This window comes from Mus pahari, chromosome 9, assembly GCF_900095145.1.
Source record: "Mus pahari chromosome 9, PAHARI_EIJ_v1.1, whole genome shotgun sequence".
NCBI classification, from domain to species: domain Eukaryota; kingdom Metazoa; phylum Chordata; class Mammalia; order Rodentia; family Muridae; genus Mus; species Mus pahari.
Window position 1 is genome coordinate 33631584 of NC_034598.1, and position 27921 is coordinate 33659504.

Here is a 27921-nt window from a genome sequence, read left to right on the forward strand (position 1 = left end):
CACTGTCAACACGGGGCGACTGCTACCTTACCTAGTGCACTGTCAACATGGGGCGACTGCTACCTTACCTAGTACACTGTCAACACAGGGTGACTGCTACCACCAATTTGATATATGTCCCCCAGGCCTGCTGTAACAACAGTTTTCTCTAATATTGGAACATTCCACCTTGCAGGGAAGCTCTGTAAACAGGAAGGTAAACCACCCAAAATGGCTACCAGGAGTCCCTGAAACTGAACAGATTCACCGGGCCCCACCTTGCTGGAGTCAACTATGAAGGGAAGACCCTACCTCAGATGAGAAACAAGCCAAGCTGCAAAGAAGAGTCTTGAGGCCAGACCACTTGCTTTGAAGAAACAGAAACAGCCCGGTTGCCTGCCTGAGGTTTAAATCAGAGAACGGACATTCTCCAACCTGTTGAGCTGCCTGCAGGCTGTGCAGTGTGGGCTTTGGTGATGTGACTGCCTTTGAGTCATTTCTACTCCTGTAAGTAGCCCTTTGCGCGTACTTCTATAAGCAGTCCCAATACAACTCACTGTTTGACTGAGTTGGACTTTGCTTGTATCCATACTTTGGTCTGTTGTGGCTTTCCTATCTGTGGTTGAATAGGCGTGAGTGCTGCATTTCCTCAGAAACAGTTTTGTCACACAACATAATTGATGCCCGAAACAAGGGCATGGCCATAGATGACTTGGGGAGGAATGTGTAGATGGTCCCGACTACGGGTAGAGAAGCACGCAGCAGAGGTTTGTTAGTGTGCCTCTGTGCTATGACAGTGGACGCACAGTTCTTGATATGAATGGTGAGACAGGCATCTGAGGCTGAGGATTAGGAGTGTCTGTGGGCGGAACCCCAAGATGGCAGTCTTCGTCTATGTGCTATGGGGTGCTGTGCACGCCTGCTGGATGACTGGCATCTACCACATGAATCAAGATGCCCTGAAAACTGTTAAAGGTTAAGAGGGAATTTCACAGTCTTGGAGATGAGTGCACAAGGGTCGAGATTGTTGGCAAGCAGCTGCGGGGGTTGTCTGGCGCTTGCTTTGCACACTTAGAAATGTACCCGAGGCCAAGATGGCGGCCGAGAGGTTTCCATTTGTGTAGAGCATGAACCTGTTTACATAAAGGAGTAATTGGAATGATACAGGAAGATTCGACTAGCATCCTCCATGTAAGCCTGTGGCTTGGCAAGTAAATTAGATAAATGCAGATGGAGGTGTTGGCTTGATACTTAAGGCTTGGGAGCCAGAAAGAAAAGAGATTACAAGTTAGATCTGCACTCAAAAACCCTTCCTGGGATCTAAGAACTTGGAACCCATGGGAAGATTCAGAGAAGGAGGAGGAGAACATAGTAAGAATCAGTAGATGATATCCCGAGGATCTGATCTTTAAGAGGGAAAAAAGAAATTCATGACCCAACATAAAGATGGTAGCCTGGGCCCTGTACAAGAATCCAGGGTGATCAGGAAATGCTCAGCGCTTGAGCTTCTGAAATTAGGGGAGCCATTTTAAGTAAGCAGGGAGAAAGTCTGCTGCAGCCTGGCTTGTGAGGGCATAGCACATGGGAACAGATGGGATCAGCCTGAATATTGTGGAGGCAGAAAAAAAGCCAAGCCATGCAACTTCCTATCTCCCCCTTAAGGCCAAGGTGGTATAGCCCGAGACAGGGTGAGTGAAGTCGTCCCTGATGGACCAGCTTATCAGAGCCTTTAGAGATACCTGGTTATCCTCATCCAAGGTTCCCACATGTGGAAGGGGCTGAAGGAGCATAAACAAGAGGCTATGGAGGGAGTTGATAATGTAAGAGACTAGAATAAGAGAAGCGGTGGTTAAACCCCAGGTCACTGGGCCAGAAAGAACTGTTGGCAGAGGGGTTCAAGGAAAGGCTAATCCAGCAGGGACCTCAAGGCTGATGCAGAGTTTTAACAGCTTTGCTGAGCCCTTTAGTGGCTCAAGATCTTTCTAAGTAGGAAAGACTTTGGCAGACCTTAATAACTTAGGCTAGTATGAAGAGAGCCCACCAGGTGAGAGAGCACCGTAGAACAGACAGCAAAAGCAGAGGGAGAGGTCTGTCGGGCTCAGGCAAAGGCAAAGGTGGCCAAAATTCCTGTCAAGTCAGAGTTCCCAAAGAAAGAACTGGCAGCCAAATATGGTGTCAACCGGCTTCCTGAGGGCTGGAGAGTCTTGTCCCACATGCAGGTAATTACAGTGACACGCAGAGATGTGAGATGAACCAGGAACTTCAAATCCAATAGGCATGGCTCACTGATTGTCTTATTAGATGTCTAACATTGACGTGAGTATTGTTCCAGGTAATGACCTCATTTTCCAGACACTTCTTAATCACCACAGAGTTCTTTGTGGGTACCATTTGGGAGGCAGGAAGAATGGGAGTTCAAGGTAATCCACAGCTAAAGAGTGAGTTCTAGGTCAGCCTAGCATGCAGAAGCCCCTGTTTCAAATACTAAAACCACCGCGGGTGGCAGGTGAGAGGGTTCAGAAGATAAGGAGCCTGCTCCTGAACATGAGGACCCAAGTTCTAACCCGGGGGTCCTTTGACTCTAGCAGTTTGTCCTCTGACCTCCACCACCATGCAGTTGCACATATCCTTGTCTATATGCACACCAAATAAAAGAAATTAAAAGGTGTTCCTTCCTCTCCCCCTCCTCCCTCCCTGCCTGCCTGTCTGCCTTCCTTCCTTTTATCCCAGGGGCTGGAGAAATGGCTCAGTACTGCAGAACAATTGCTGCCCTTCCAGGACATCCAACACCCTATTCTGGCCTCCAATGGCTCCCAAACACGGGTGCACACAACCATAAACAGACCCTTCCAAGCCCCTATGTTACTTTTTTCAATATTGCAGGCAAATGCACGCATGCACGCTCATATTTCTAACCCCCTTTCTGACTATGCACTTGAGATAAACTCGGGGAAGTACAGACCTGGATGAAAGGGGACCATGTTACAAAACTACCCAGTTGCCAGTAGAATGCTAACCCATTTCCATTCCTGTCGGTCCAGTGTGTGGGGGGTGCTTTTTAATCACACTCTCAGAAGAAAGGATGCTGCAGATTAAACTTTTCAGAATGTAGACATTTTGATTGGCATTTCTTTCTTTCCTAGGGTGGGAGATTTGAGGAAGGGTCTCTATCGCCCTGGCTCGCCGTAAACTCACCGTCTGTCCAGGCTTGCCCTCAAATTGTGATAGTCCTGTATGCTCCTAACACCACATCCACCACATGGGGCTTTTAATTTGCCTTTCTTTGAGAACTGAAAATGTTGAAAATCTTGGCATGAGTTTATGGGCTATTTAAGTGTCTACATGTACATATATACTTTTTAAAAAAATATATCTTTTTAAAATTCTAATATCTGTGCCTGTGTCTGTGTTAGAGTGCCTGCCGAGGTCAAGGACATCGGATACCCTGGAGCTGGAGTGACAGGTACCTGAGCTGCTTCACACGGTTGCTGTGAATAGAGCTCAGGCCCTCTGAAAGTGCAGTGCAGGCTCTTAAGTGCAGGGCCACCTCTGCAGCCCCATAACACACTCTTGATATTTCCTTCTGGAGGGCGTCATCATCCTCGGGCGGGCACACGACTTTTGTATTAATTTGCAACATGAAATTGCAGACAATAGCAACAGAGTTACTCCCTTTCTGTCGCTTATTTATATCACAGATTTTGCTTTAGAAATTTGGCTTTTCTATTTGTCTAGAATAACCTCCTACCCCCAGATATGAGTTAAAATTCTGATGTAGGCAAAGACATCTGGGATCTTGACATTTCAAAAGGTGTTCCATATAAAAGAAAAATTTCATGATTAAACATGAATAGCAGAAACATATTTTCTTTTAAGGGCAGCGTCTGAGCCCTTGGTAAAAGATTCAGGGGATGAACATTTATAATTTAAAAACTGACATAGGTTTCTCACTGGACAAACAAAGTCATATTTTGCAATTGTGACGTTTTTCAAACCAGAAGATGAAATTCTGCTTACATTGCTCTTCATCACTTAATGTGGTAAAATTTGGAGCACTGGTTGAATGTAGGTAGGTCCATATGAAGCAGACCAAGAGGAGTGATGTCTGGTCTATACTAAGCACATGGTTGAGAGCTAGGGTTTGAGACGTTAGCTTCTGAGCCAGAAAGCAGGGTTGCAGATCTCCATCAAGGGTGTCAGCGCTGAGGACAGAAACCTAGCAGTGATAACAATTCTCTGACTTCCCTCCCTCCCTCCCTCCCTTCCTCCAGTAACAATGTCTCTAAAGCTGCACAGTGAAGGCATAATAGCTTTGGATTGACCAGGAGATGTTGCTCAGCAAATGAGGCCTTATACATCCCTGCAGAGGAAAGGGCGGGGCGTGTGATTGCCAAAATCCCAGGCTTGTTCATTCAGAGACAGGGCTGCCGAGGAGCTTCTGAGATGGATGCCACAGTCATCCAGAAGGGCAGGAACGCTTGAGTGGCAGGCTCAGGAGCTGAGGAGCCCGGCGAGCTGCTATGGAAACCATCTTTAAATTATGCACCTGCCATTTATCAATTGTTTGGCTGGAGACAAATTCGCCCAAATTTCTCAGAGACGATTGATATTTAAGGGAGAGTGATTGTTTTTCAGAGCTTGGAGGGAAAAGGCTGAGAGTGAGGTTTGATGAATTGTAGGCTGAAACATCGACCACTTTCTTTAAGTGACAGATGCTCCGGTCACTTTGTCATGCGTGCCAGGCAGGGCAGATAAAGTTATTTCAACACAACAGTTTCTGATGGATTTTTTTTTTTTTCTCAGCACACGTCTTATCCCACTGGGTCAAACACATTACATGCATTGTGATTTTTTTTTTCAGAAGCTTGCTAACAGGCTAATTTAAGACAGAAACCTTTTTTAAGATAAATAAGATCATCTGTGTAAGTTTGGGCATTATTTTTAAAGATTTATTTTATTTTTAATTGTGTATATATTTATATGTCAGTGTGTGGGTATATGTATGTGAGTGTAGGTGCTGGAGGTAGCCACAAGGGGGCACTGGATTCCCCTGGAGTTGGAGTTACACAGTATTGTGATTTTCCTAGGTGCATTTCTAAGGGAAGACTCAAGAGGGAGGGGGAAAATATTGGTAGCTACCCTTCAATTACCTCTTCCTTTCCAAATCTATCCAGACTCGAATGCTGTTTGCATTGCTTTCTTATCCACAAGACAGCGGCAGCGGCGGTGGCAGATGTTACAGAAGTTTTCTGTTGTGTTTATCTGACTTCATATGATAAATGAATAAAAGAAATGTTACGTTTCTGTCTTGGTCTTTTTCACCCACTGACTACAATGTCATTAACACCCATAATCTGGGTGGCTTTTGGAATCAGAGAGGGAAAAAATGTTTTCTTTATTCCGTGTTTGCTTAAGAGCATGGACTCAGAACATGGAATCCCATCCCATTGAGAACTGCTGAGCTGGACGAGCTCCGAATTCCTGTATTTGCTGACCCGAAGTGCGATTATTTGGGGATTTGAAAGTCTGCCAAAGTATAACTTCAGGCAAGGTAGGCACTTAGGGGTATTTATGATTCTCTTTAAATATCTCCGCACATCTATTACATGTATATAATAGTCACATCCAGGCACAGAATTGCATGTAAGGGCTGGGTTTCTGCCAATGGCTACCTGGGATGTGCTATGGCCTGCACTGTGACCACACCTGCTAGAGTGGGAATGGCTTCCGTGGTGCTACACCAGGGGCCCGGTGGCATTAGGAGCATCCCCTGCAGAGTAGTAGTCACCCTGCTGGCTCTGCCTTTTCCATCTCAGCCCAGAAGTTGGGAGAAATATTGAAATAGACCAAATCTTATGAAAATTTTCATCTCTCAAAGGCATGCGTTATGGGCGTGTTTAAGCATGCTCCCGTGTGCATGCACATGTGTGCACACACACATGTCTGACAACTTTTGTTCACTTGGGTGTGACTAAGGTGAGATCCTAACGGTAGACAGCGACATCATAGCAAGGGCGTGTGGGGGAAAGAGCTCTCATCTTCCATCGAGATGTCAGTGAGACATTAGGTGCCACAATCCCCTTCTGAGGATGCTCCTGCCCTGTCCAGGGTCCCCTCAGCTCCATGGTGCCACACTGGGGATTGGGACCCAACATGGATTTTTGATTGACACACTTAAACCATGTTCATGCCTCACCGTGTGCTTCGAACAAAATGTCTGGCATGCACTTGGAGGAGGACAGTCATTTTATCCATAGGTTCCTCCTTTCCATGTTTTTTCTCCCCTGTATTGTATTTTAAGAGTCCATGTCATAGGTCCAACACAACTGGACACAGTCAGAACTGCTCACTGCATTCCCATGACAGCCCCAACACTCATCGGAACCTCCTGTATTCCCAGCAAAGGAGTGGTTAGTGGGAAAGCGGTCAGAAGTTTTGACCAATTCAAAGAACCCGTGGGAAGAACTGGCAGATAGATTTCTACCATTTTATTATGGAGTCTGTAATACTTGGTTACCCCTTTTTTGTTTGGCAGCTGCCAATCAGCATTGCTTGGGTCTACTAATTAATTGGCAGATGGAAAATGGGAGCATTGTATGCCATTTACAATTTTTCATTTATGATCTGGATATATCTGTGAATAGAGGCATGTGTATTTCACTTGAATCCTCTATCAACAGTGAAGAAGGAAACTCGGGTTTATCATAGATGTGTAGCTTGTTGAATCTGAAACATGCCCATGACTGTCAGTGTCTCTCATTTGAGCCCAGAGCTCCGGGGCCAGCACAAGCAGTCACGTAGTAGTGGCCCAGACTTCTGCCTTCTCTATTAATTAACGACCAGGCATTCGCCCCAGAAGTCATCAGAGATTCTACGATACCACAAAACACACGACAGAGGCTTCTGCTGGTCCTCTCCAGTTCTGTGACTGTTCAGCTCTGGAAGACCCAATGTCCTTCCATTAAGCACATTCTGTCACCCTGACCAGCTTGGCGCAAACACAACAGACAGTAAACAAGCTGGTCCCTGTCCACCTTGTCTGTGTGGCTTTTCCATGCTTGGGGATGCCATCAGACTTGGGCCTTGCAGTGCAGAGTCACACAGGAAGAGACAAACGCTGTGACATGTTCTTCCTGTACCTACACATCTGCTTCTGCTGACCTGGAAGCACTGTCACAAGCCAAGGCTCCCTAGGGAGACGACGGTACAGGGTTAGGTTCATTCTGCGTGGTGCTCAATCTGAGGAAAGGTGGATAGACGGCGGGGTTTCCCCTCCACCATTAACGACAATGGCTGTGCCTGTCACTTGTCCTTCTAGGAGGCAGTGGAGCTGCTTAAGGAGAGGGAGCACTGTCTGGAGCACTGTATGTAGCATCCTCATCTCATTGAGATGGATCCTCACTCCAGGATCTTTCCTAGTACTGCGCTTGCGTGACTTATCAGCGAACGCTTCCTGGCTCGCCATAGACCGTTTACTGTAAAACCTCCCTTCTTCCGTTTGTCACCCAATTGGTTATTTAGGGTTAATTTCAGAAGGTCCGTGTCCTGTGTGACACTACGGACTGTCACATGTTAGAGAAAAGCAGCACATGACCTTCTCCTTAGGGGAACTCAACAGGAATTGTTGAGTTGCTTGACTGTATGAATCCACAGGAGACATGGGAGAAATTCACAAGGATGATGGATGTTTGTATAATGGGAGCCAAAATTTAGCAAGGGAAGGTCAGTTGAAATGAAGGGGAAAAATAAGAAAAGAGAAGATAAAACCCTCAGAGGCTGTGTGTAGAGAATGAGCTCAAATCCTTTGTTAGAAACACAATGCCATGAATCAGGCTTGCTCCAGGAAGGCAGTGAGGTTTGAAGCAGGTCTTAAAAAGGAGCAGAGGAAGACAGCAGAAAATGGAGAGAGAGAGAGAGAGAGAGAGAGAGAGAGAGAGAGAGAGAGAGAGAGCACCGGGCTGGTCCATCTCAGAGTGTCCTGACTTTATTTGGGTGGAAACAAGAGAATGATTGATATTCAACAGTGATTTGTCCAACAATCTGAAGATAGTTAAATATGCAACTAACAGTTCTCCCAACACTCAAAGACAGCTTATTTTCTTAACCGGAATCCTCCCCGGCATGAGTATTCTTGTTAGTGCTTGGTTGTATTAACGCTTCAACACGCATGACCAGGAGTTGCTCTGAGCAGTTCCAGATACAGGTACTATGCTAAATAGCCCAGCCGAGTCTCCCCCACCCGCTCCTTCACTCACCTCCGTCCCGATGACAATTTCTTCCCTGGTGGAGTAGAACAGAAACTCGTAGAGCCTGTAGTGCTGGAATAAGCTGAAACATGAAACACACATGCAGCTAGTATATGTTGGCAGCGGAAGAGAAGAGAAACTAATCTGAGACAAAGGAATAGGGCTGAGGCCAAGCAAGAGAGTCATCCGAGGTACTACAGAACTCTTTCTTTCACTCCCAAAGGAAGCTGCTCGGCAATACGGGGAGACTCGAGTTTTGCTTTTGAAGACACCAACAGGACAACATGGGCCTTAGAAAGTGTCAGTAGATCCATCTGTGACATGTGGGAGGGTGACCAGGGATGTGTGTCTAGGGTAGAGAAGCATCCCTGGTAGCCATTCTCAACCTGTGGGTTGCCATCCCTTGTGTGTGTCTCTCTGTGTGTGTGTGTGTGTGTGTGTGTGTGTGTGTGTGTGTGTGTGTGTGTGTGNGTGTGTGTGTGTGTGTGTGTGTGTGTGTGTGTGTGTGAGAGAGAGAGAGAGAGAGAGAGAGAGAGAGAGAGAGAGACATATCAGATATCTCGAATATCAGACATCACATTGCAAACAGTAGCAAAACTACAGTTATGAAATAGCAACTTAAGAATATCCTGGTTGGAGGTCACCACAGCACGAGGAAGTGTATTAGAGGATCACAGCCTTGGGAAGGTTGACGACCACGGATCCAGTGTGTTTCCTAGCTTGAAACCTAGCACCCTCCTAGGAAGCTGCCAAATTCACAGCAATGGCTGTGCTTTGCTCTGGACCCGACTCAGTCCTGGTACGCACCAGGCCGTGTTTGTATATCCAAAACATCTTACACCGCCAAAATGCTTCAGTATTAAATCAGTCTCTAAGAAAACCAGGAAAAAAATGGCCTGGCAAGGTCTGAAAGTTGTTTCTGAGATGTCTGACCTTCCTGTAGGCTGTGTGGTCAAGCATCAAAGGCTGGCATACGTTAAGGCAGGTCATTTCCTTTTCTTTTCACTGGAAAGCTAGGTGATGGACGGTGGCTACGGACTATGAAGAGCTCAAAGTCACAAGTTTGCAAATAAATATTTCTAGTAAGTTAAGAGCTTGGCGATGTATCGTTGAGAGTTAAAAATATTACCAAAGAGCTGACTTCTAATATCCTGTTTGTGATAATATTTGAATTTTTCTAATTCTCTTCCTGCTGGTTGGGAAAATTAATAGACTCATAATATAGCAAAATGCCCAAGAACAACAACAACAACAAAATTGTCTTAGTGGTTTTCTCCTCCACTCTGGTGCTCTTCGGCTATTTAAGAAAATTGATTTTAATATAACTGAGAAATTAACATTTGTGAAAATGTAGCTACAGAGCATGTGTAATAATGGCTTCTTCTGGCTGCTGCAATAGATCAAAGTTTCAATTCATTTGAAATCAGTGGTGAAATCCTCAGGCAGCTGGGCCCCTCTGAGGTACATGAGCAGTGAGGCTCCCTAGGGGCGCAGCCCATTAAAGAGTCGTGACTGTGTGGGCCCAGTCAAATCGCCTTTCTTCTCTACAGACCTCGAATACATGATATATTCATCACCACTCCCAAGACTGACTTAGCTTGTGACATTGCTTTGATCTGTTGGCTAGAAAAACATACAGAGATTAGCAAGCTCTGGAAATCCATTGAAGCAAAATAAATTCAAATCCCCCATCTTTTATATTGGTGACCTGGAGAGACTTGTAGTCAGAAACATCACAGGGGCAATAGCTGATGTTGGGGTGTAAATGGTTACATACCTTATCTGGGAGCTAGCTAGCTTGCTACTTTCCCAATCAGTGGTTCTCAACCTTCCTAATGCTGTGACCCTTTAGTACAATTCCTCAAGTTGTGGTGAACCCCACAGAATTGTTTTCATTGCTACTTTGTAACTGAACTTGGCTACTGCTATAAAGTGTAACGTAAATGTTTTTAGAGACAAAGCTTTGCCAAAGGGGTTCTGACCCACAGTTCTAAAAGAACTAGAAGAAAATCCCATTTTGTCCATCCTGGACACCTTGGACTAGACACGGAACATAGGGTAAGAGGTTTCCACTCAGAAATGTCATAATCTTCCAGTCTCTGTGTCCTTGTTGCATATGGGGATGGGGTTGCCCCGTGTCTGCCGAGAGGATGCGATGGAAACAGCATCCATGACTTGCATATGATGGTCAATGATGAAGCAAGGAGGCAGGGCCTGGACCAGGACCAGGATGTGTACCCAGGGGAAGATATTCAAGGGGACACATCCTGAAGAATCATCCTCTCACTGTCTGTCTGCACCCTTCAGCTTCTCCAGGGAGCAAATAGGGGCCTCGCCTGAGGACTGAGGGACAGTCAGCCGTGGGACCGTATTTTCTATCTCTCCCACTGGGCTTCTAGATGCTGTTGTCTAAGCTGTCTGGACAGTGCTATGCATTGTTGGGCACAAAGTGGGAATGGGGCCGTTGTTCTTACAGTGGGAGAGATGTGGTTCTCGGGGGAAAGAACATTCAACTAACAAAGGGTAAACATTTGCATTTCTAATTGCATGTATAATATATTATACATAGTTAATTAGATAGCATAAGCAGATAGCACTATGTGTGTGTGTGTCTCTCTCTCTATGTTTATGTCCTTGTTTAGATCGTCTAAGGAGGTACAAGTACTGCCCACAGTCATGTGGAGAAGAGGTTTTGGGATTAGTATTTCCAGAGCATAGGTTAAAAATATATTAGTTAGACTAGAGTGAGAGTGTCTAAAGAAATGTAAATTTACTGACAAGGTAAATTTTGCACCACTGTGTGACTCTTTCCTCCCATCTGTAGCATTCCCTCCTAGAGGGAGAGTTTTTATAAGACTTGGGTTGACAATAAATCATTAAGGCTGAGGAGATCCTGAAACTGGGGGCTCAAGAAGTCCAGAATTAACAAGATTCCGAGGCCCCACTCCAAGGCTGGATAAACAGTAAGTAGCCACTAGAGACAGTCACTGGTACAGCTGCCTGTCATGTTCTGCAGGGAGCTCGAAGGATGTGGCTTTCACAGTTGTCACCCAGGCTGTGGGTCGGGGTGGGGGGGATTCAGCTACCTTTGAGTCACCCGGGCTTCTGTAAGAAATTATAATAAATGCATTATTTCACTAATCTAGACTTGGGCAGAACTGTTTTTTGGTCTGTCTCTTCATTCTCTCAGGTGAACAGGCATGTGTTCACGTCTCTCCGGGAATAGTCACGTGATGCACATGCTGTGGTGGAAAAAACTCTTTCCTTTAAATTGAGTATGGCTATCTGTGGTTTGATCTACAGAAAATCAGGCTGAACTGAGGCACACACACTTTTGATAGTTTAGTCATCAGCATATTTATAAAACTTCATAATCGTTGAATTGAACATGTTGTGCAATTTCACTCCTACTAAATTTCTATTTGTGGACCCATGAGGGATTCTTAACCATTCTGGAAAGACTCACACTGCTTCGTGCAACTCCATTATCGATACCCTAATTCCAGATACCCTAATAACTGATATTTTATCTTTTGTGTAATAACTATATTTAAATGCATAGATCACAATGTGGAGATTTAGCAGCATTACATTTGGATTTTCTGTATTTGACTAATCTCTTTAAATAGTCTTTTCATTACGAGATCTAAGATTGTGCATGTGGAGCTGTTAAGATGTGTGCTGAGGAACACTGCCCAGGGAGATGATGAGCTGAGACAAGGAAGGCAGCACACTGTCAGAAAGGGTCATCATGGCATGCGTGGAGGCTCTAATGCTGAGCTCGGGGCTCAGCTGTAAAAAAGGTTCCCTGCCAGACAGACGGTGTGTATGTGCAGATGAAGAAGGAAGCCAGTGCAAATACGCATGGTCACCTTACCCTGACTGGGGAATCTCAAACCCTAAGGGGCTTGGTGCACAGATTCTCACATGTGTGTACATGACATATGTGTGCTTGAGTGTGTGCACATGATTCCATGTGCTTGCATGTGCTTGTGTGCATGCAAGTTTGTATACATGTGTGCGCATGTGTGAGTGTGCATGTGTATGTGTATTCATGTGTGTGCCCATGTGTGCATGTACATATACATTGAGTATACACATGTATATACATGTGTGTGTACATATATACAAGTGTGACATGTGTATAAGCACTCATGTGTATATATGTGTGCTTGTGTGTGCATGCGTGTGTGTTCATGCATGAATGTGTGTGCATGTGTATGTCTGTGTGTGTGTGCATGTGAGTGTGCAAATTCAGGTGCGTGTAATCCGTGGTGGGTGTTAGAGGTGAGAAGACAGGTGGTGTTATTGGTCTTTAGGTGTTGGTCTTGCTTTTCACCTGGTTGGGGACATGCTCTCTCTTGGTCACTGTGACACAGGCCAGCCTGGCTGCTCCAGAAGTTTCTAGAGATTCTCCTAGCACCACCTGCCATCTCCCTGTGTGTCGGTCGGTCCTGGTCTTCCAGGCATGCCTGGCTGTTTTTGGACTTGAAGATTGGAACTCAAGTCCTCAGGCTTCTGCAGCAAGCATTTTACCACAGAGCCGTCATCTACACCCAGCCCTGAGGGTAGACTCCCATCTATTTCTTCCTCTCACCCTGCTGGAGGAACCTGTCTTGCTCTAAATGATGTGTGCTTCTATGGCTTTCAGTGAGATGAGCACATTAGGAGACATGCTTTGTACAAGTAAAATAAAATAAAATAAAATCGCACTGTATTAAATGCTCTCTTATATAAAGTACTGTGTTATATGCTACTGTTAAGCTCCACCAGAAATCAGTATATAGCATTATTATATTAAACACACTAACATTTATCAAGTTTCCAGATGACACGCAGATCTTTGCCACACAAATCTTGAAGCTGTGTAGGATTATTGAAGGATGCTAAAGGTGATGTTGGGAACTAGAGACCCAGTTGAAGAGAGAGCGCAAGGAGACTGTTCAGAGATGTAGTTAGTCTTAGGCGACTTTCACTTGTGGCTGCTCTGGTATTTGCCGAGTCTAAAAATGTCTCTTTGGAGGGAAGCATGCCTCGCACACGCGCTTTGTGAAAAGCTCTCTACAGACAGATTTCAGGCTGGGAGATGGCTCAGCACTTGCTACCCATCCCTGAGGACCAACATGCAGACCCCCAGCTGTAATAAATGCTGGATGGACATGGTGGACCGACACATATCCCATTGCTCAGGAGGCGGAGACAGGCTTCTCCCGGAATAGGCTGGTTAGTTGAATACACTGAATTGGAGAGCTCTGGGTCCAAGGGAGAGATTCAGTCTCAATAAATGAAGAGAGGAGCAATTGGGGAAGATAAGAGACTTCAGACACATCTGCACACATGTGCATTCTTGTACACGTATGGTCCTGTGTAAGCAAACACACATGCATACAACAATAAACACAGGCAAAAATCCATGGGATGGATGTCTTGCCTCAGTAGTGGTGATATAAAAATACTTCCAGGCCACAAACCATCATTTTCTAAGTAGAAAGTATGACTTTATAATGAGTTAAGCTGGCCATTACTTCAAAATATCTTAGAGAATTTAACAAATTGGATGAAATATATGAATCTCTTCTTTATTTTTTTCCATACTGGGGATTGAGCATACAGTTTCATTCGTGATAGGGGAAAATACCCTATGAAGGAACTACACCCCTAACCCTCTTTGCAAATACTGTTGAGATGCCGTCTCACTAACTTGCTTATTGAACTCATATTGTAATATCTCAAACTCCCCTACCTGGGATTACAGGCCTCTGCCATAACTCTTGTGTTGCAAAGACAAATCATGGAAAATCAATGTTTAAGTGGAAATGAATGTTACTCTTTAAAATGTATATGTGGCTCCTTGGATAAAAACCAGCCACCTAAAATATATGTCCATTGTAACTATATTCAGTTCTGTGAATAAAATGCTGTTCGGTACAGACTCAGGTGATTACAGGCCAGATGAGACCATCTAGGAATCAACTTTAAGGAACACACACACACACACACACACACACACACAGAGAGAGAGAGAGAGAGAGAGAGAGAGAGAGAGAGAGAGATGCTTGGGTCCACACTGTGTGGACCCACATTTGTTAGATGCATAAGTGAATATTCTCTCCTTTCTAGACATCAACGTTGTGTTCATGTAGGTGTGTGGATGCGTCTGTGCCTTTGATATGAGTCAAGGGACAGCTTGGAGTGGTTGGCTAATTCTATCCCTCTACTCTGTGGTTCCTAGGGATGGAACTCCAGTCACCAGGCTTGGTGTCAAGCGCCTTTACTGGCTGAACCATCTCCTGAGCCTGTGTGTTATCTGCTTATGGAGTAGTCACCACACAGATTCTATAATCATCGGGATTATGACAATGTAAGTATTTTACGGATACTGTCTAGAAGACACAGAACATTACATACATGGAATGAGAGCAAATCCTACCTGATTTTTAAGTAATCGATGATGGCGTTGGCTTCCTTGACATCGAAGATGTGGAACTCCTCATTCCTCCGCGAGTGGTTTGGTCCGATTTCTGCCATCACTTCCCCGAGCCACTTAATGCTGTCCTCTAAGGACATGTGTAGTGCTGAAATCAGAGTGAGGGGGGGACTTTCCGTTATCCTGATAGCTCTTGTGGGGGTACAGTAGTCCATGCAAAAATGAGTACAAAAGTTTGAAAATATCCTTATGTTTTATTTCCATCAAAAATCTTTAGGCCAAGTTTTCAGATAATAACACCCAGTTCTAGCCCAGAAAAGGAGGGTTCTTATTGATCTCCTCTTCTGAGTTCACCCTGACTTCCACAGTGGCTGAACCCATGATCCAGTAGATCATGATTTAATAGATCTAAAATATGCCCCAGTTTACCTTGTCCAGCATTTGTGGAGAGAACGCATAAGCCTCTGTTTCTTTGCAACAAATTATCATTGCTCTTGGGGTGAGTTAGTAGTAGGGTTAGTCTTGTTGTCACTGTGACCATATATACACACGGTTGTCTGGACAGTTCATCTCCATTTAAAAAAGCAAAACCATGAATATCTATCTAAATAACAATTCTAAATGGGAAGGAACATTTTAAAACAGATTTTTTTCACAAAAACTATTTTATTTTTCTTTCTTTTTAAATATTTTTTATTAGATATTTTCTTTATTTACATTTCAAATGCTATCCCGAAAATTCCCTATACCCTTAAAACATTTTTTTAAGGGACAGAGAAAGATATAGAAAACTTAGAGGAAAGCTGGCTGTCAAAGGTGGCTAGGAGACCCAAATCATGGGTCTCCTAAACTTGGCCTGAAGATAAGGATAAAACATATGGATGTTTTCAAACTTTATATACTTATTTTTGCATTTTATTTATTTTATGGTGTGTGTGTGTGTGTGTGTGTGTGTGTGTGTACACTGTCTACAGGGTAAAGTAAAATTTCATTGAATTGGTTCTCTCCTTTCACCCATGGGATTTCCAGGACTGAACTTGGGTCAACAGCCTTGGTGGCAGGAGCCTTTACCTGTTGAGTCATCTGGCACATCCTTTAAATATTTATATTAAAAATAGAATTTTTTTGTGTAAAATATTGCTGCCATTACAGACTCCAAAGCCCTGTAACCTGTTTGTCAAATGGGCCTTGGTGAGACTGTCAGGCCTGGAGGGAAATGATACAACTTCCTCACCATGACCCCCAATGAGCAGCTTGGTGGTTCTGGAAGATCCCCAGAAAGCTACAAATACACAACAGCAAAACACATGTGTACACAGCCAAACAACAACAGGACTGCACAGGCTCTTTCCTGTGACACTTGGCCAGCTGAAAACAAACATAAACATTAGTAACCTCAGACTTCACTCAATGGTGTTTCTGGTGAGAAAAATCAGTATGTACAATTTGTTTTGATTGGTGGTGGTGGTGGTGGTGGTGGTGGTGGTGGTGGTGGTGTGTGTTTGTTTGCTGTTCTTGTGGCAGGTAGAATATCATCTGTAATCTGTATGTCCTCTTGCCTCCCACCTTGGAGATTGGATGCTGGGAACTGGAGCGTCCACACGGTCTTTTCTGTCACAGGGAGGTAGGCACACACACTGTTAAGGCCTAGGTTAAACACTAGGCCTAGATGGAATGCTAAGGCCTGGTAAAGTGTTAAGGCCTCAGTGTCTGTCACCTGGTCAGCCATTATAAGGAAATGTTCTCATATGTTTCTGCTGTTATTAGAAAACTTTCAAATGCCAGGATTGATGATGTAACTGTTCTGTTCTGTGGATCTGAACCAGCCATGATAGAAGTCAGTAGAACTGTTTTGTATAGTTACTCCAATAAGCTTGGACCCGAACCAACCACCCAACAGCACTTCCTGCACCTGTGGATAAGCTTTTATGGTATAAGCTGCCCCTAGAATAGACCCCAGCATAAGCGTGATCTGAACCAATATAAGAAGCTTTTTAAAATAAAAATTCTATTTTAAATAGTGGTTAAGTAGAGTTTAAGTTCCCAAAAGCTCCCTGGGAAGTGACATCCTACGTGGGTAACTGACATCCTGGTTGGCAAGTTAAGACATGGATGTTACACAAGTCCCATCCTGGCATACAAGTGAAGACATGAATATTAGACAAGGCAAGTCCCCTGCCATAGTTGAATACCCAAACCAATGGATACAAGATAAATGTACAACAAAGACATGTTCCTAAGGAAATCCCCTATCCCTAAATCCTAATTGGTAAAATAACTTGGCACAGATGTTTGTGGATTTTGGGCTTAAAAACTCTGTAAGATCTTAACTCAGGGTCATGGTTCAGTTCCCAAATCTGGACCATGGCCCTGGTCCACCAGTCCTGAGGTGTATGTTCAGCAAACTATCCCTGACTGACTGAGATCAGGGTTTGTGTAGTTTATGAGGCAATTCCTGGACCCCAGAGGCAGCCAGAGGCAGGGTTGAAAGGTCTTGGGAAAATGTGTACCAGCTGAGTGTCAGGAGAGGTGACTCTCAGCTGTGGTGCCAGGCTGAGGTGCCTGAGGAGACTGCAGCTCAGAGTTGAAGATCTCTTAGGAAACCATTGAGAAACACCCTCCGTCCTACACTAGAACGGAGTGCTGGAGGACAAAGTTGGAGCTAGAGATGAATTGTGAGAATATATACTGAGAGTTGCTTCAGCCATGTCTAGAGTAGCTGAGTCAGGCACCTACCCTCCCTGCCCCCTTTCTCTGGAACGCACATTCAACATGTGCTAGATATCAAAAATCACTGATATGATTTTTAGAAGGACATGACAGGCAAACACTAGCTTACAATTTATTTAGTTCAACTTTTCTTCTATCTATAGCAGTTAGAAAGAAATGTAAAGTAATTTAACCCCACTGAGCACCACAATAAATATACCTGGTGCTGGGGGTGTGGAGGTGGGCCTGGAAACACAGTGACCCAGAAACAACTAGGGGTAATCCTTCTGAAGTCACCCCCTCCTACAGCTCATGATTAGCACGTGAGCCATGTAGACCTACGGAACCAGGCAGGGGCTTTTGCTTACTCTATTGGGTAAAACACAGTCCAACTGTACATTTCTCTACTCACAATAAACCCTAAAAACCCCAAAGTGGGAAGAGATTTAGGAAGGAAGGATGGATATGGTTGAGATGGGATGGGAGCAGGACATCATAAGTAGAAAATCCAACTCACTAATTCAGGATGCTGAGGAAGAGGAGACTTAAGATTATTGATTTGCATTCTGGATGGAATTGTAGTTATCAAGCACGGAATGCATCTGGTGGTAAGGGCTGTTGCTTGGCTTAGCAAATGACTGACCCTTTAGACTGCGGTGCCTCTGGCCTCTCTCAAAGTAGATTGCTTTGAAAGTTACAAGTGTTACCCATTCATGGATCTGATTCAAGTCCCACAGGGGAGTGACCAGATCGAGAGGGACTAAACCAAATGCATTCTGGGAGACCTGGGTAAGTAAGGAGACTAGATTTCTAACAGTAAAACAGCTTGGGGTGGGATCAGGTAAAGGGACATTGGCTAGCTTTAAACTCCTGCATCCAAGATGAAGATAACCGTGCTGCTGTGGGAGAAACACAGGAAGTGCACTGGAAACCCTTGGACGGCTGGTCTACTTGGGAGCGATTTCGAGTTGATGCTGCCGGTACCACTTCAGCGTGTACACCCATTTGTATCCTTCTCTGAATGTGCTGTTTCCAAGGGGTTCCACGTTTCCATCCGTTGGGCATGTGGTATTTCTACTGCAAACCGGCTTCAAGCTTATTTCACATATGTCGTTCATGGCATGTGGTGCTTTCTGGCCTTTGACATATGTGTTCTTCTTAGCACGTACCCATGTCTGGCCCTTTACCTATGTGCCATGTGCTGTGTGTATCCATGTCTAGCCCTTTGTATGTGTACCTTTCCTTTCATGTATCCATTTCTGGTCCACTCCATATGCGCTCTTCCTGGCGTGAAGCATCTCCCGTCCATCACATGCTCCTTTGTTTAGCATTCGGGCCAGGTTCTAACTTATCTTTGCCACTTGCTCTAGGTTTCTGAGTTATGCCTGTATGTCTGATGTGGCATCAAAGAGACAGACTCTTGTTTGCTGAAGATGACCTCATGTCACTTTCAGGAGTTGACTCTGACCCTGACTCTTCCCTCTCTGAATAATAGCATATGAATGATTTGTTTTCATCTATTGTTCAAGAAATGCTGATAAGGATGAAGTCTGAGCCTGGTGAACAGACGTGATCTTTTTTTTTTCCAGAAATATTTTCTGCCTTCAGTGGGTATAACCCACAGAGCATGGTCTTAAGATATGTCTCAGTACTGGCCTTTATATCTTTGAGATGACCCATTTAGATTTGGGGTGGGCTGGCTTATAAGCATGTAACACAGGCTTAGGACAAGGATCAAGTCAGAACCATGGCTCTTCCAAAGTGGGTCTTATGTGGGCAGGGCCACTCTACAACCATGAAGCAGGGCCTTGCTCCCTGGCTGGAGTGGGGCCTGATGAGTTTGCATGCAGGACCCCATGATGCCCTGGTTTAACTGTAAAACATTTCACCTCCTTGAAACCAACTGAAGCTGTATGTTTTGTTCACAGTCTAATTATATCAAAGGGTTTGAGAAGATATTTTCTTACCAGAGGGGGGGAAAAATGAATGTTTGCTTTCCCCTCATTTGACATTTATATTTTTACTCTCTCAAGCCTTAGCCAGACAAAACCTCTTAGAGGGTCAGAAGTCCAGGTTTGAACTGATACCGACCATGTGAAGCCCACCTAGAGGCCATCTGGAGGCCGAGGGGAAGGTGGGACGGATGGTGTAAAACGGAAATACTTGCTCACATTAGGATTGCGAAGCTCTTGAGGGAAAACATGCTCACCTCCTGCTCTCTTAAGAAGGTGCAAAGCTTGGGACAGCCACATCAAATGTCCTTTGACACTTTAATTTCTGTATGAGTGACTTGGTCAAGGTTTGCTTTATGTGCAGATCTGGCATGAAAAAGGCTTCCTGCAGCCCTGTTGCCCCCACTGCATTTCCCACATAACCCCAGAAGATTTTTTTTATTTTTATTTTTATTTCTAAAACCCATTCTTGCTGCATGTTAGGTTTGTCTCAGACTTTCATGTCCCCGCCTCTCTGTTCCCAAGTACTAGCCTTCATGCCTCCTGGCTTCACAGACAATTCTGATTTTTTTGTTTCTGTATTCCTTCTGCCTTCCTGAATGCATATAAATAAAAATGCTTTCAGATTTTTATTCTTGTATAAACAAAAGTGCATAGTGCTTCCTGATCTTTTACTCCAGTAATATGCCCACAGCATGCAGAAATTGTCCTTATTTTTTCCTTTTTCTAACTACATAGTATTCCACTTTAAAGACATATTGAATTATTTGGATTTCAAAATAGTTCCGGATATACAGAACTTGGCCGAAATATCAGCGTATCCTCAGATTTCTGTGGTTCGGGGAATGCTAATTAGAATATCCTTGGCGAATCAACAGAGAGAACCTTAGCCTCACTAAGAACTCCTGGAGGATTTACTATTCAATGAGAAATGAGCTGCCCCAGTTGTAACTAGGAAACAAGGCCGAAGTCCTTATTAAAGGAATCACAATGAAGCAAGAGTCTTGGCTTTTGACTGTTAATTTACACAAGCTACATTCCCTCCCCCTAAAACAACAGCGAGGGATCACACTCACTTTGAAGATTATGTAGTAGCATGTCCAGCAAAGTCATAAACTTGGAATACTGCTCGACAGAAAAGTTCATTTCCTTGGCCCAACAGAAGCCAGAAACATAGTAGTCCAAGAGGATGGCGTCGCGTAGGCAAGTCTGGAGATTTTTAAAGTTCATAAACACTCCCAGTTTTCTGTAATGACAAAGAAGAAAAATGCAGATATTAAAATGAGATTGAATAGTGAACAGTTTCCGGAAGTTTTGAAAGCAAGTATTTGATTGAAAGTTCTCAAGCACTTCTCATCTTAAAGTATTCAGTCACATCACCCCTTCTGTTCCCCTCTCTCTCCTTTCTCCCTGTCTCCACTTCTTTTTTTTTTTTGTTTTGTTTTTTTGTTTTTTTGGGTTTTTTTGAGACAGGGTTTCTCTGTATAGCCCTGGCTGTCCTGGAACTCACTTTGTAGACCAGGCTGGCCTCGAACTCAGAAATCCGCCTGCCTCTGCCTCCCGAGTGCTGGGATTAAAGGCGTGCGCCACCACACCTGGCTTGTCTCCACCTCTTTTACCTTTAATACCTAGTACTTTTTCTGCCTGAAATTCAACATTCCATGCAGGCTGGCATGCCGCTGACATTGTGCTCCTGGTGCCCCAGCCCCAGTCCACTTGCTATGACTGGGATTAGAGATAGCCCTGACAGGTGGGGCTCAGAGGAGCCCGCACCCCCCCCCCAGATACTTTCCCTACCAACCCAGCCACATCTCCAGCCAGGGTCTCCCTAGAAATCAATCTACTGACTAAGTTTGTTCCATTTCTGAAAGCAGACTGCTAAGTATTCTGCCCTTTTCTTTTTATAAAAAAACAAAAAACAAAAAAACAAGTTGTGCGCATGTGTATGTGTTTTCTCTGAACTAATATTTTTATTTTAATTTATTTATTTCCTTTACATTCCAATATCATCTCCTCCTCTACTTCCTCATGCAGATCCTCCCAGTCCCTCCCTCTCTTTCTCCTCTGAGAATGGGGAGGCCCCCTCTGGGTATCACCCCTCCACACACACACACACACACACACACACACACACACACACACACACACACTACCCAATCTCCTGAACATAGTCACTGCAGGTCTAGGCCTAGGCGCATCCTCTCCCACAGTGGCCAAACAAGTCCACCCAGTGAGGGGAATGAGCAGGATCCACAGACAGGCAACAGATTCAGTCTCTAACATACTTCCTTTCTTTAAGTCTATTTCTTATTCCTTCTTCTCTGAGCTGCCGTTAGACCCTTCTTTTTCTACATTTTTCTTTCTGATATTTACAATCTTTTCTTCTTCACGACCTCTTCCTCCAGCTTTTGTTAGTCTGTTTTATGTTCTTGTTGCGGTTTGAAAAACTCATGGCACAACACTTGCCTGTATTTTCTGTGTGTTCCTGGTCACGTCTTTCTGGTGGGGCCCTCGTCCTATCCCTTCTCTGTCTGTATGATGTGGATGCGCCGTCTCTGCACGGGTATTCCTCATGACTTAGCTATCTTGGAGTGAACTTAGTTGATGTCTGTGGACATCTGCTTGTAATGAAATGAAGTGAATGTGGAGACCTGGCTATGGTACAAACTATTAGCTGCTTCCTGTGTCGTGATACAAACTACTCGGTACTTCCTGTGTTCTGATAACAAACTCACAGGCATTTCCTATGTGGAGTCACTTTCTGTCAATTCTTTGAACACTTATTGCTGTTTTGGTTACTGAGGTAGAAGAAAAACATGGTTCATCTTACTGCAGTATAAACAGATATGTGTACTCCAGTTCTGCACACCCCTGTCTTACATGGCCAGTGGGGCTTCCTGGCATGGCATCTAGGGTTTTTTCTCCCTCCAGGAAATGCCCTGTGTCTTTCCTTCCTGCTAAGACCTGTGGCTGTGTGCATCTCCCTCAGACCATTCCCATCAGGTCCAGACGATCTGGGATAACGGTGGGGCATCACCTCCAAAGCTCAAGGCTAGGGCCTTCAGCTTAATTGGTTTTCCTTGTTGCTTGCATGTGGTTTCTTGGGACGAGCTGAGTGATGGTACCTGGGGCAAACTCACCCTACCATTTTTAAAAGAGGAAGCCTCTGTCCTTCACCATATTTAAAGCATGATAATTGAAACAAGTTCAGAAGTGTTTTCTAAACGTGTGTAACAGATCAACGCCCTTCTCAAGTGTTGATACTCTGAGTTATCTAGGACAATTGAAGAAAGAAAGACACCAGAGGACATAAGGAAACCTTGAAGGAGAAGGGAGGGAATAGCAGCCTCAGCTGACTGAACCCTGAGCAATCACGCAGAAGTGTTTTTTAACTGATCACACATTACACGCATTACACACAGGTGCAGCCCTGTCTGGGAAACCACAAGCCCTACATGAAGTCTGGTGATGTTAAGCAACTGGGAGGCGGCTTTGCTGTAGGTATCTGACTATTTTACTAATTCACAAGGGCGGGGTAGCCTTTCTTTCATTGTTCAGCAATCAAAAAGGAACTGATAAGCAGCTTTGATTGTTACTGGCAACCATCTTGTAGTCCTTCTCAAAAGCTTCCATGTCAGGAAAGTTAGAAGACAACTCAACTTAAAAACTGAGTTTGATGGGGACATTATATATAATATAGGCCTATGCTTATGCCCATTTATGTGTGTACATGCACGCAGTCTTTATGTATATGCATCCATTTAATAATGTTTAACATGTATATGTATATGCACTCAAGTGGGGGTCACAGGACAATTTGCTAGCTTGCCCTGGGATCTGCTGTCTGCCTCCAAGTACTGGGAATACAGGCGGTCCCCATGACTGCCCTGATTTAACGTGGTGGCTGGGGCCCCTTATCCCAGTGCAGGGTGAACACTGGGTACTCTGAGCATCTCCTCCGCCCCTCCTGGTTGCTTCTACAAATGATTTTCTAAGAGCGTTGTGTGTGTGTGTGTGTTTGTGTGTGTGTGTGTGTGTGTGTGTGTGTAATAAAGACTATTGACCCTTCTTCATATTTTTGGATACAGTGTTTACAAAGCTTTCTGAAATTCAGTTTTACTTTCGTGAAAGGAAGAAATTGGGTTATCTCCCCCTCACGCACGTACTTATTTTTATCAAAATGTTCTAGAATAGTTGTTCTAGTTTATAATTATCCTGTTTGCCTTTATTTTAATTTCAAATGAGTCTTGTGCTTACTGACAGGGGTTTATTCTATTTTATTTTAGATGACAATTTCTCTTCGGCACTTTTCTTATTATTGTTATGTGAGATGCATCAATGAATTGATTAATCTTGCCTGATTTTGTTATGTTAGATGCATAATGAATTGATTAAGCTTGCCTGAGGCAATAGGTCGATTCTTCAATTAAACCACAGGATGCACCCTAGTTTTTGAGTTCTTTATATAAAAACATCCTGAACAGTCTCTGCTAGAATTTGGTTCTGAAATCCTCTTCTTTCTGCAAACCAGGTTCTGATGATGTGTCGGTTCCCCCAGATAGCTGCTGTCCATCCCTGACAGGGAACTGCACGAGGCCTGCCTGTTCATGGTCCTTCCTTGGTTATTTTATCCTGGACATAAAGAGATGTCTTAAGTTTCATCCTGCTGAAACAGGAAATTGAAGTCTAATTCTCTTCTTGTTCCTAGTGTTGTGTGTAACCCAATATCCTCCCCCTCGCATTAAGGCACATTCGTTGCTGTGAGTTTCCCTACATTTATCTTGCCACTGACTTTGTTTTCGGCAAGGCAGATTCCACGTTAGCTTCCTTCTCTATTCTGAAAGTCTTTTAGCTCCAATGGCTCCTTTATGTGCATATCTTACCGGCTCTTTAATCTCCTGCCTTGTGGAATCCATTCAGTCTTTAGTCATGACTTTTGGTTAATGTTTCTTCTCACTTCTGCGTCCCCCCCCCCCATGTTCTCTTCATCTGCTGTCTGCATTCTGTGTATTCCTAGGTTAATATTTGACCTGAATACCTGGACGTGGTCCTTGCTTTCTGGTTCTATTTTTTTTTCAGTGCGTGTGTTTGAATGAACTCAACGATGACATTTCTAAGTTTATTTGGGTGGTTACTTTCTCACTTCCTTCCAACCCAGCTTTGTCCCACACTATCCCTCCCTCCCTCCCTCCCTCCCATTTCCTAGTGCCAGTGTAATCCTGCCCCTGGTTGATTCTCAGGGCTTAGTGTTGACTGTTTTATTCTTCCACAAGTCATTTCACTCCAAAAGAGGAGGTACAGGGAGTCATGCAGAGCAAGCTCCAGACACAGCTGGAACGCAGGTCCTCTGCAGTCCACTGGCCAGTTTGGTCATAAGGGAGGATGGAGTCAGAGAGCCAGGACGGAGGGAGAGCCACAGTCAGGGTGGGCTCGTGCTCAGGAAGGGGAAGGAGCTCAGTGGGACCGTGATGTGATGTGGCCAGGGGCGATGCAGCCATCTGCTTTGCCGCATTGAGAGTGTCAGCAAAACTACTCTGTCATTCCTTCGTGCTCTGGAACTTGGAACACCTTTCTCTTCTGAAGTGCATCACCATGGAAGCAAGCTCTGCAGACCACTTAAGCAGTTCAGAGCAGTCTGGCTGTAGTAACCTCAAGGGCTTCTTGGTAGACCTGGTGTGGTGGTGTCATAACTCAAAGCGCAGCACTTGAGAAGCAGAGGCAGGGGTGTTCCCCGGAGCTTGAGGTCAGCCTGAGTAAGGGAATAAGACTGGGTTTCCAAAGACACAGTCAGACAAAACCAAGGTTCGGTGTTCCTTCTGTGTTTATAAAGACTCTTTATAACTAGCCTCTATCATTTCAAAGGATTTTTAAAATTCTTTTTAATTTTATGGGTGTGGGTGTTTGGCAGCTTGCATGTTTGTCGGGGTGCCACTTGTATGTGTGGTACCCAAGGAGGACAGAGGATGACATTTGATCCCTACTCCCTGGAACCGGACTTACAGATGGTTGTTATACCATGTGGGTGCTGGGAATCAAACTAGGGACCTCTGTAAGAGCAGCTGGTGCATTTAACTGCCGAGCTAGTTTGTCTATATCTCTGGTTTTTGTTGTGTGTGTGTATGTGTGTGTGTGTGTGTGTGCATGTGTGTGTTTTAATGAAACTTTGGAGTAGATTTGTAAGTATTGCTGAATTACATATAAATAAGATATTGATAGCAGTTAGAAGTCATGAGAAGAACACCAGCCATATGAAGTCTATTTCAAAATGTATTTTGAATAATCCCTCATGTCTCTTGGGTTGCCTGTTGGTATAGAGAACAAAACTCATAATTGTGAAATGTAGGGAAATATGGTGATTTGTTGTAATTTATTTAAGTAGGTTTATAGCTTTTCAAACTGCATAATCTTGGACTATTTTGGTCACCCGGGAGAGGATAATTAAATTATACTACTGTCTTTTTGAAAAATATATAACTATCACTTACAATAATGCTGTTTTAAATTGAAAATGATTGCAAGCACATGTAGATTATTGTTACAGGAATTATATTTAAAAACATGAGAAAATTTAAAAAAATGGCTCCCAAGATAGCACAGTCCTAAAATTTGACATCCCTTTGTGTGCTCTCTGTGTTCGGGTCACTGGCAATGTCAAACCTGCTTCTGACACAGCCATTGTACACATTCCTAGATGGCTAAGGTTTATGTTGTGTTTTGTGTCTTTGGGTATATGGCCAGGCGGCCGGGGCTGTTCTGGAGTGTTCTGGAGTGTTCTGGAGTGCTTGAGATCCAGGCTGCCTGTGACCTGGTGAGCCTATGCTTCTGTCCCTGAACGAGCTGCTTTGTCCTGTCCTTCACCGACGGCTGTGACACCGGCTGTTTCCTGTGCTTCGCTCCTTGTATACACCCCTGATGCTCAAAAGTGTTTTCTGAATTCGGATATGTAACAACAAAGCACATTCAATAGCTGAAAAAAACATGTGTTCTGTAATGTAGGATCCATAATCACAGCATAAGTTACAATGTGGTGAAAACACACGATTCTAAAAAAAATCTAACATTTTATTTAATATTAGTTACTATTAAATAATAGATGTTTGGTATTTTTAATGCTGACATTTTACTTACTATTCATTACTAGTAAATTGGATGCTGGATTAAATATCTGTCACTTGCCCTGATTTATTCTCACTTAGTATTGAGTATTGCTGTGTATGACAAAGACCGCTTTCATATCGTGGCCTTCAAGTGGGATAAACATTGCACATAAAATCGCAATGTTTGTTATTAATACTGTGAGTAATTACTTGAAATCAATTTTTCAAATTGTTTTGTATTTATTTGTTAGCTGTGTGTGTATGGGTTTTGTGTGTGTGTGTGTGTGTGTGTGTGTGTGCACAAGTGTGGAGCAGAGAACAACTTACTGAAGTTGATTTTTTTTCCTTCCTCTGTGTAGGTCAGGGTTCAAGCTCAGGCACCAAGATCCATCTGTGACCAGTGGTGTGTGGTGTATGGTGTGTGTGTGCTTGTGTGTGTGTTTTAACAATCCCTAACCTAAGAATCAGAATTCCCAGTAAATATTTATTTTGGCAAAAATGGTAAAAGTATTACAAGAAATCACTTAAAACTGGTGAGAATTTTAGTTTTTTGACCAACTCTCAGGAAGCTGCAGACAGCAGACAGTGGGGTCCAGTCACTGCTATCCCTTCCCAGGAGAGTCTGCAAGTCTGCAAGTGTTGGAGGTGAAGTGCATCTAGGGTAAAATCTGTCAGTGTTACTTGCTTCTCTTGATGAGCTTTCTCTTCTCAGATTCCCCTGCCCTCGGGGATGGATGTCACAGCTCCTTCTCAGGAGGAAATCGCTTCAGTGCCACAGCATTTGTAAAGTCTGACTGTGGTCATCACTGATAGAGTCCTTTTCTATGTGTTCATTATGATCTGTGACACCTTGCTTGTGTCCTGCGTATTGGCTTGTGAAGACCAGGATTCGGGCACAGGCTCTCCAGTCACCAGGGTCACTTTCCATAGCCAAGGGCGTTTCCACTTGAAGATGGGATGACTATTTTTTTTTTCAATGGAGGATGACTAAAATGCCTTCTTTAAACTATTTGTGTGTTTATCCGTCTGTCTGGAGGGTTATGTGAAAATGAGTCAGGTGCCCACATGGGGCCAGAAAGAGTTTTGTGTTCTCTGGAGCTAGAATTCTAGGCAGTTAGTTGCGAACTTCCCATTGTGGGTACAGGGAATGGAACACGGCACCTCTATAAGACCATTACATGCTCTCTGCCAATGAGACACTTTTTGAGTTGCTAACAGACATCTTTAAGGAAATCATGTTGATTGCTATATCTGGCTAATATTCTAAACAAATGATATATCCTAGTACTGTATACCCAAGAGAGTGCAGCATTAGAACTACTGTGACAAATTCCATCTTACCTATACATAAAACAATACATGCTGTAAGAGTCTAGAGTATAGCATCGGTTTTTTTTTGATAAATATTGGTAAACTGCTAGTGTGCAGAATTTTCAAAATCATAACTGTGCTGGCTAGTTTTATGTCAACTTGACACAAGCTGGAGCCATCTGAGAGGAGGGGACCTCAAT

The 27921-nt window shown here is 43.9% G+C and overlaps 1 protein-coding gene across 1 annotated transcript in view; it reads right to left on the reverse strand.

The window, feature by feature from the left end:
- Positions 1-27921, reverse strand: part of Cabcoco1 (ciliary associated calcium binding coiled-coil 1) — a 99304-nt gene that overhangs the window by 62635 nt on the left and 8748 nt on the right. Inside the window, exons 3-5 of the mRNA XM_021205709.1 lie at positions 20390-20559; positions 14656-14800; positions 8235-8307 (exon numbers count right to left, since the gene is read on the reverse strand). Of these exons, the coding sequence (XP_021061368.1) occupies positions 8235-8307; positions 14656-14800; positions 20390-20559 (388 nt within the window). The remainder of the gene's footprint in view (positions 1-8234; positions 8308-14655; positions 14801-20389; positions 20560-27921) is intronic.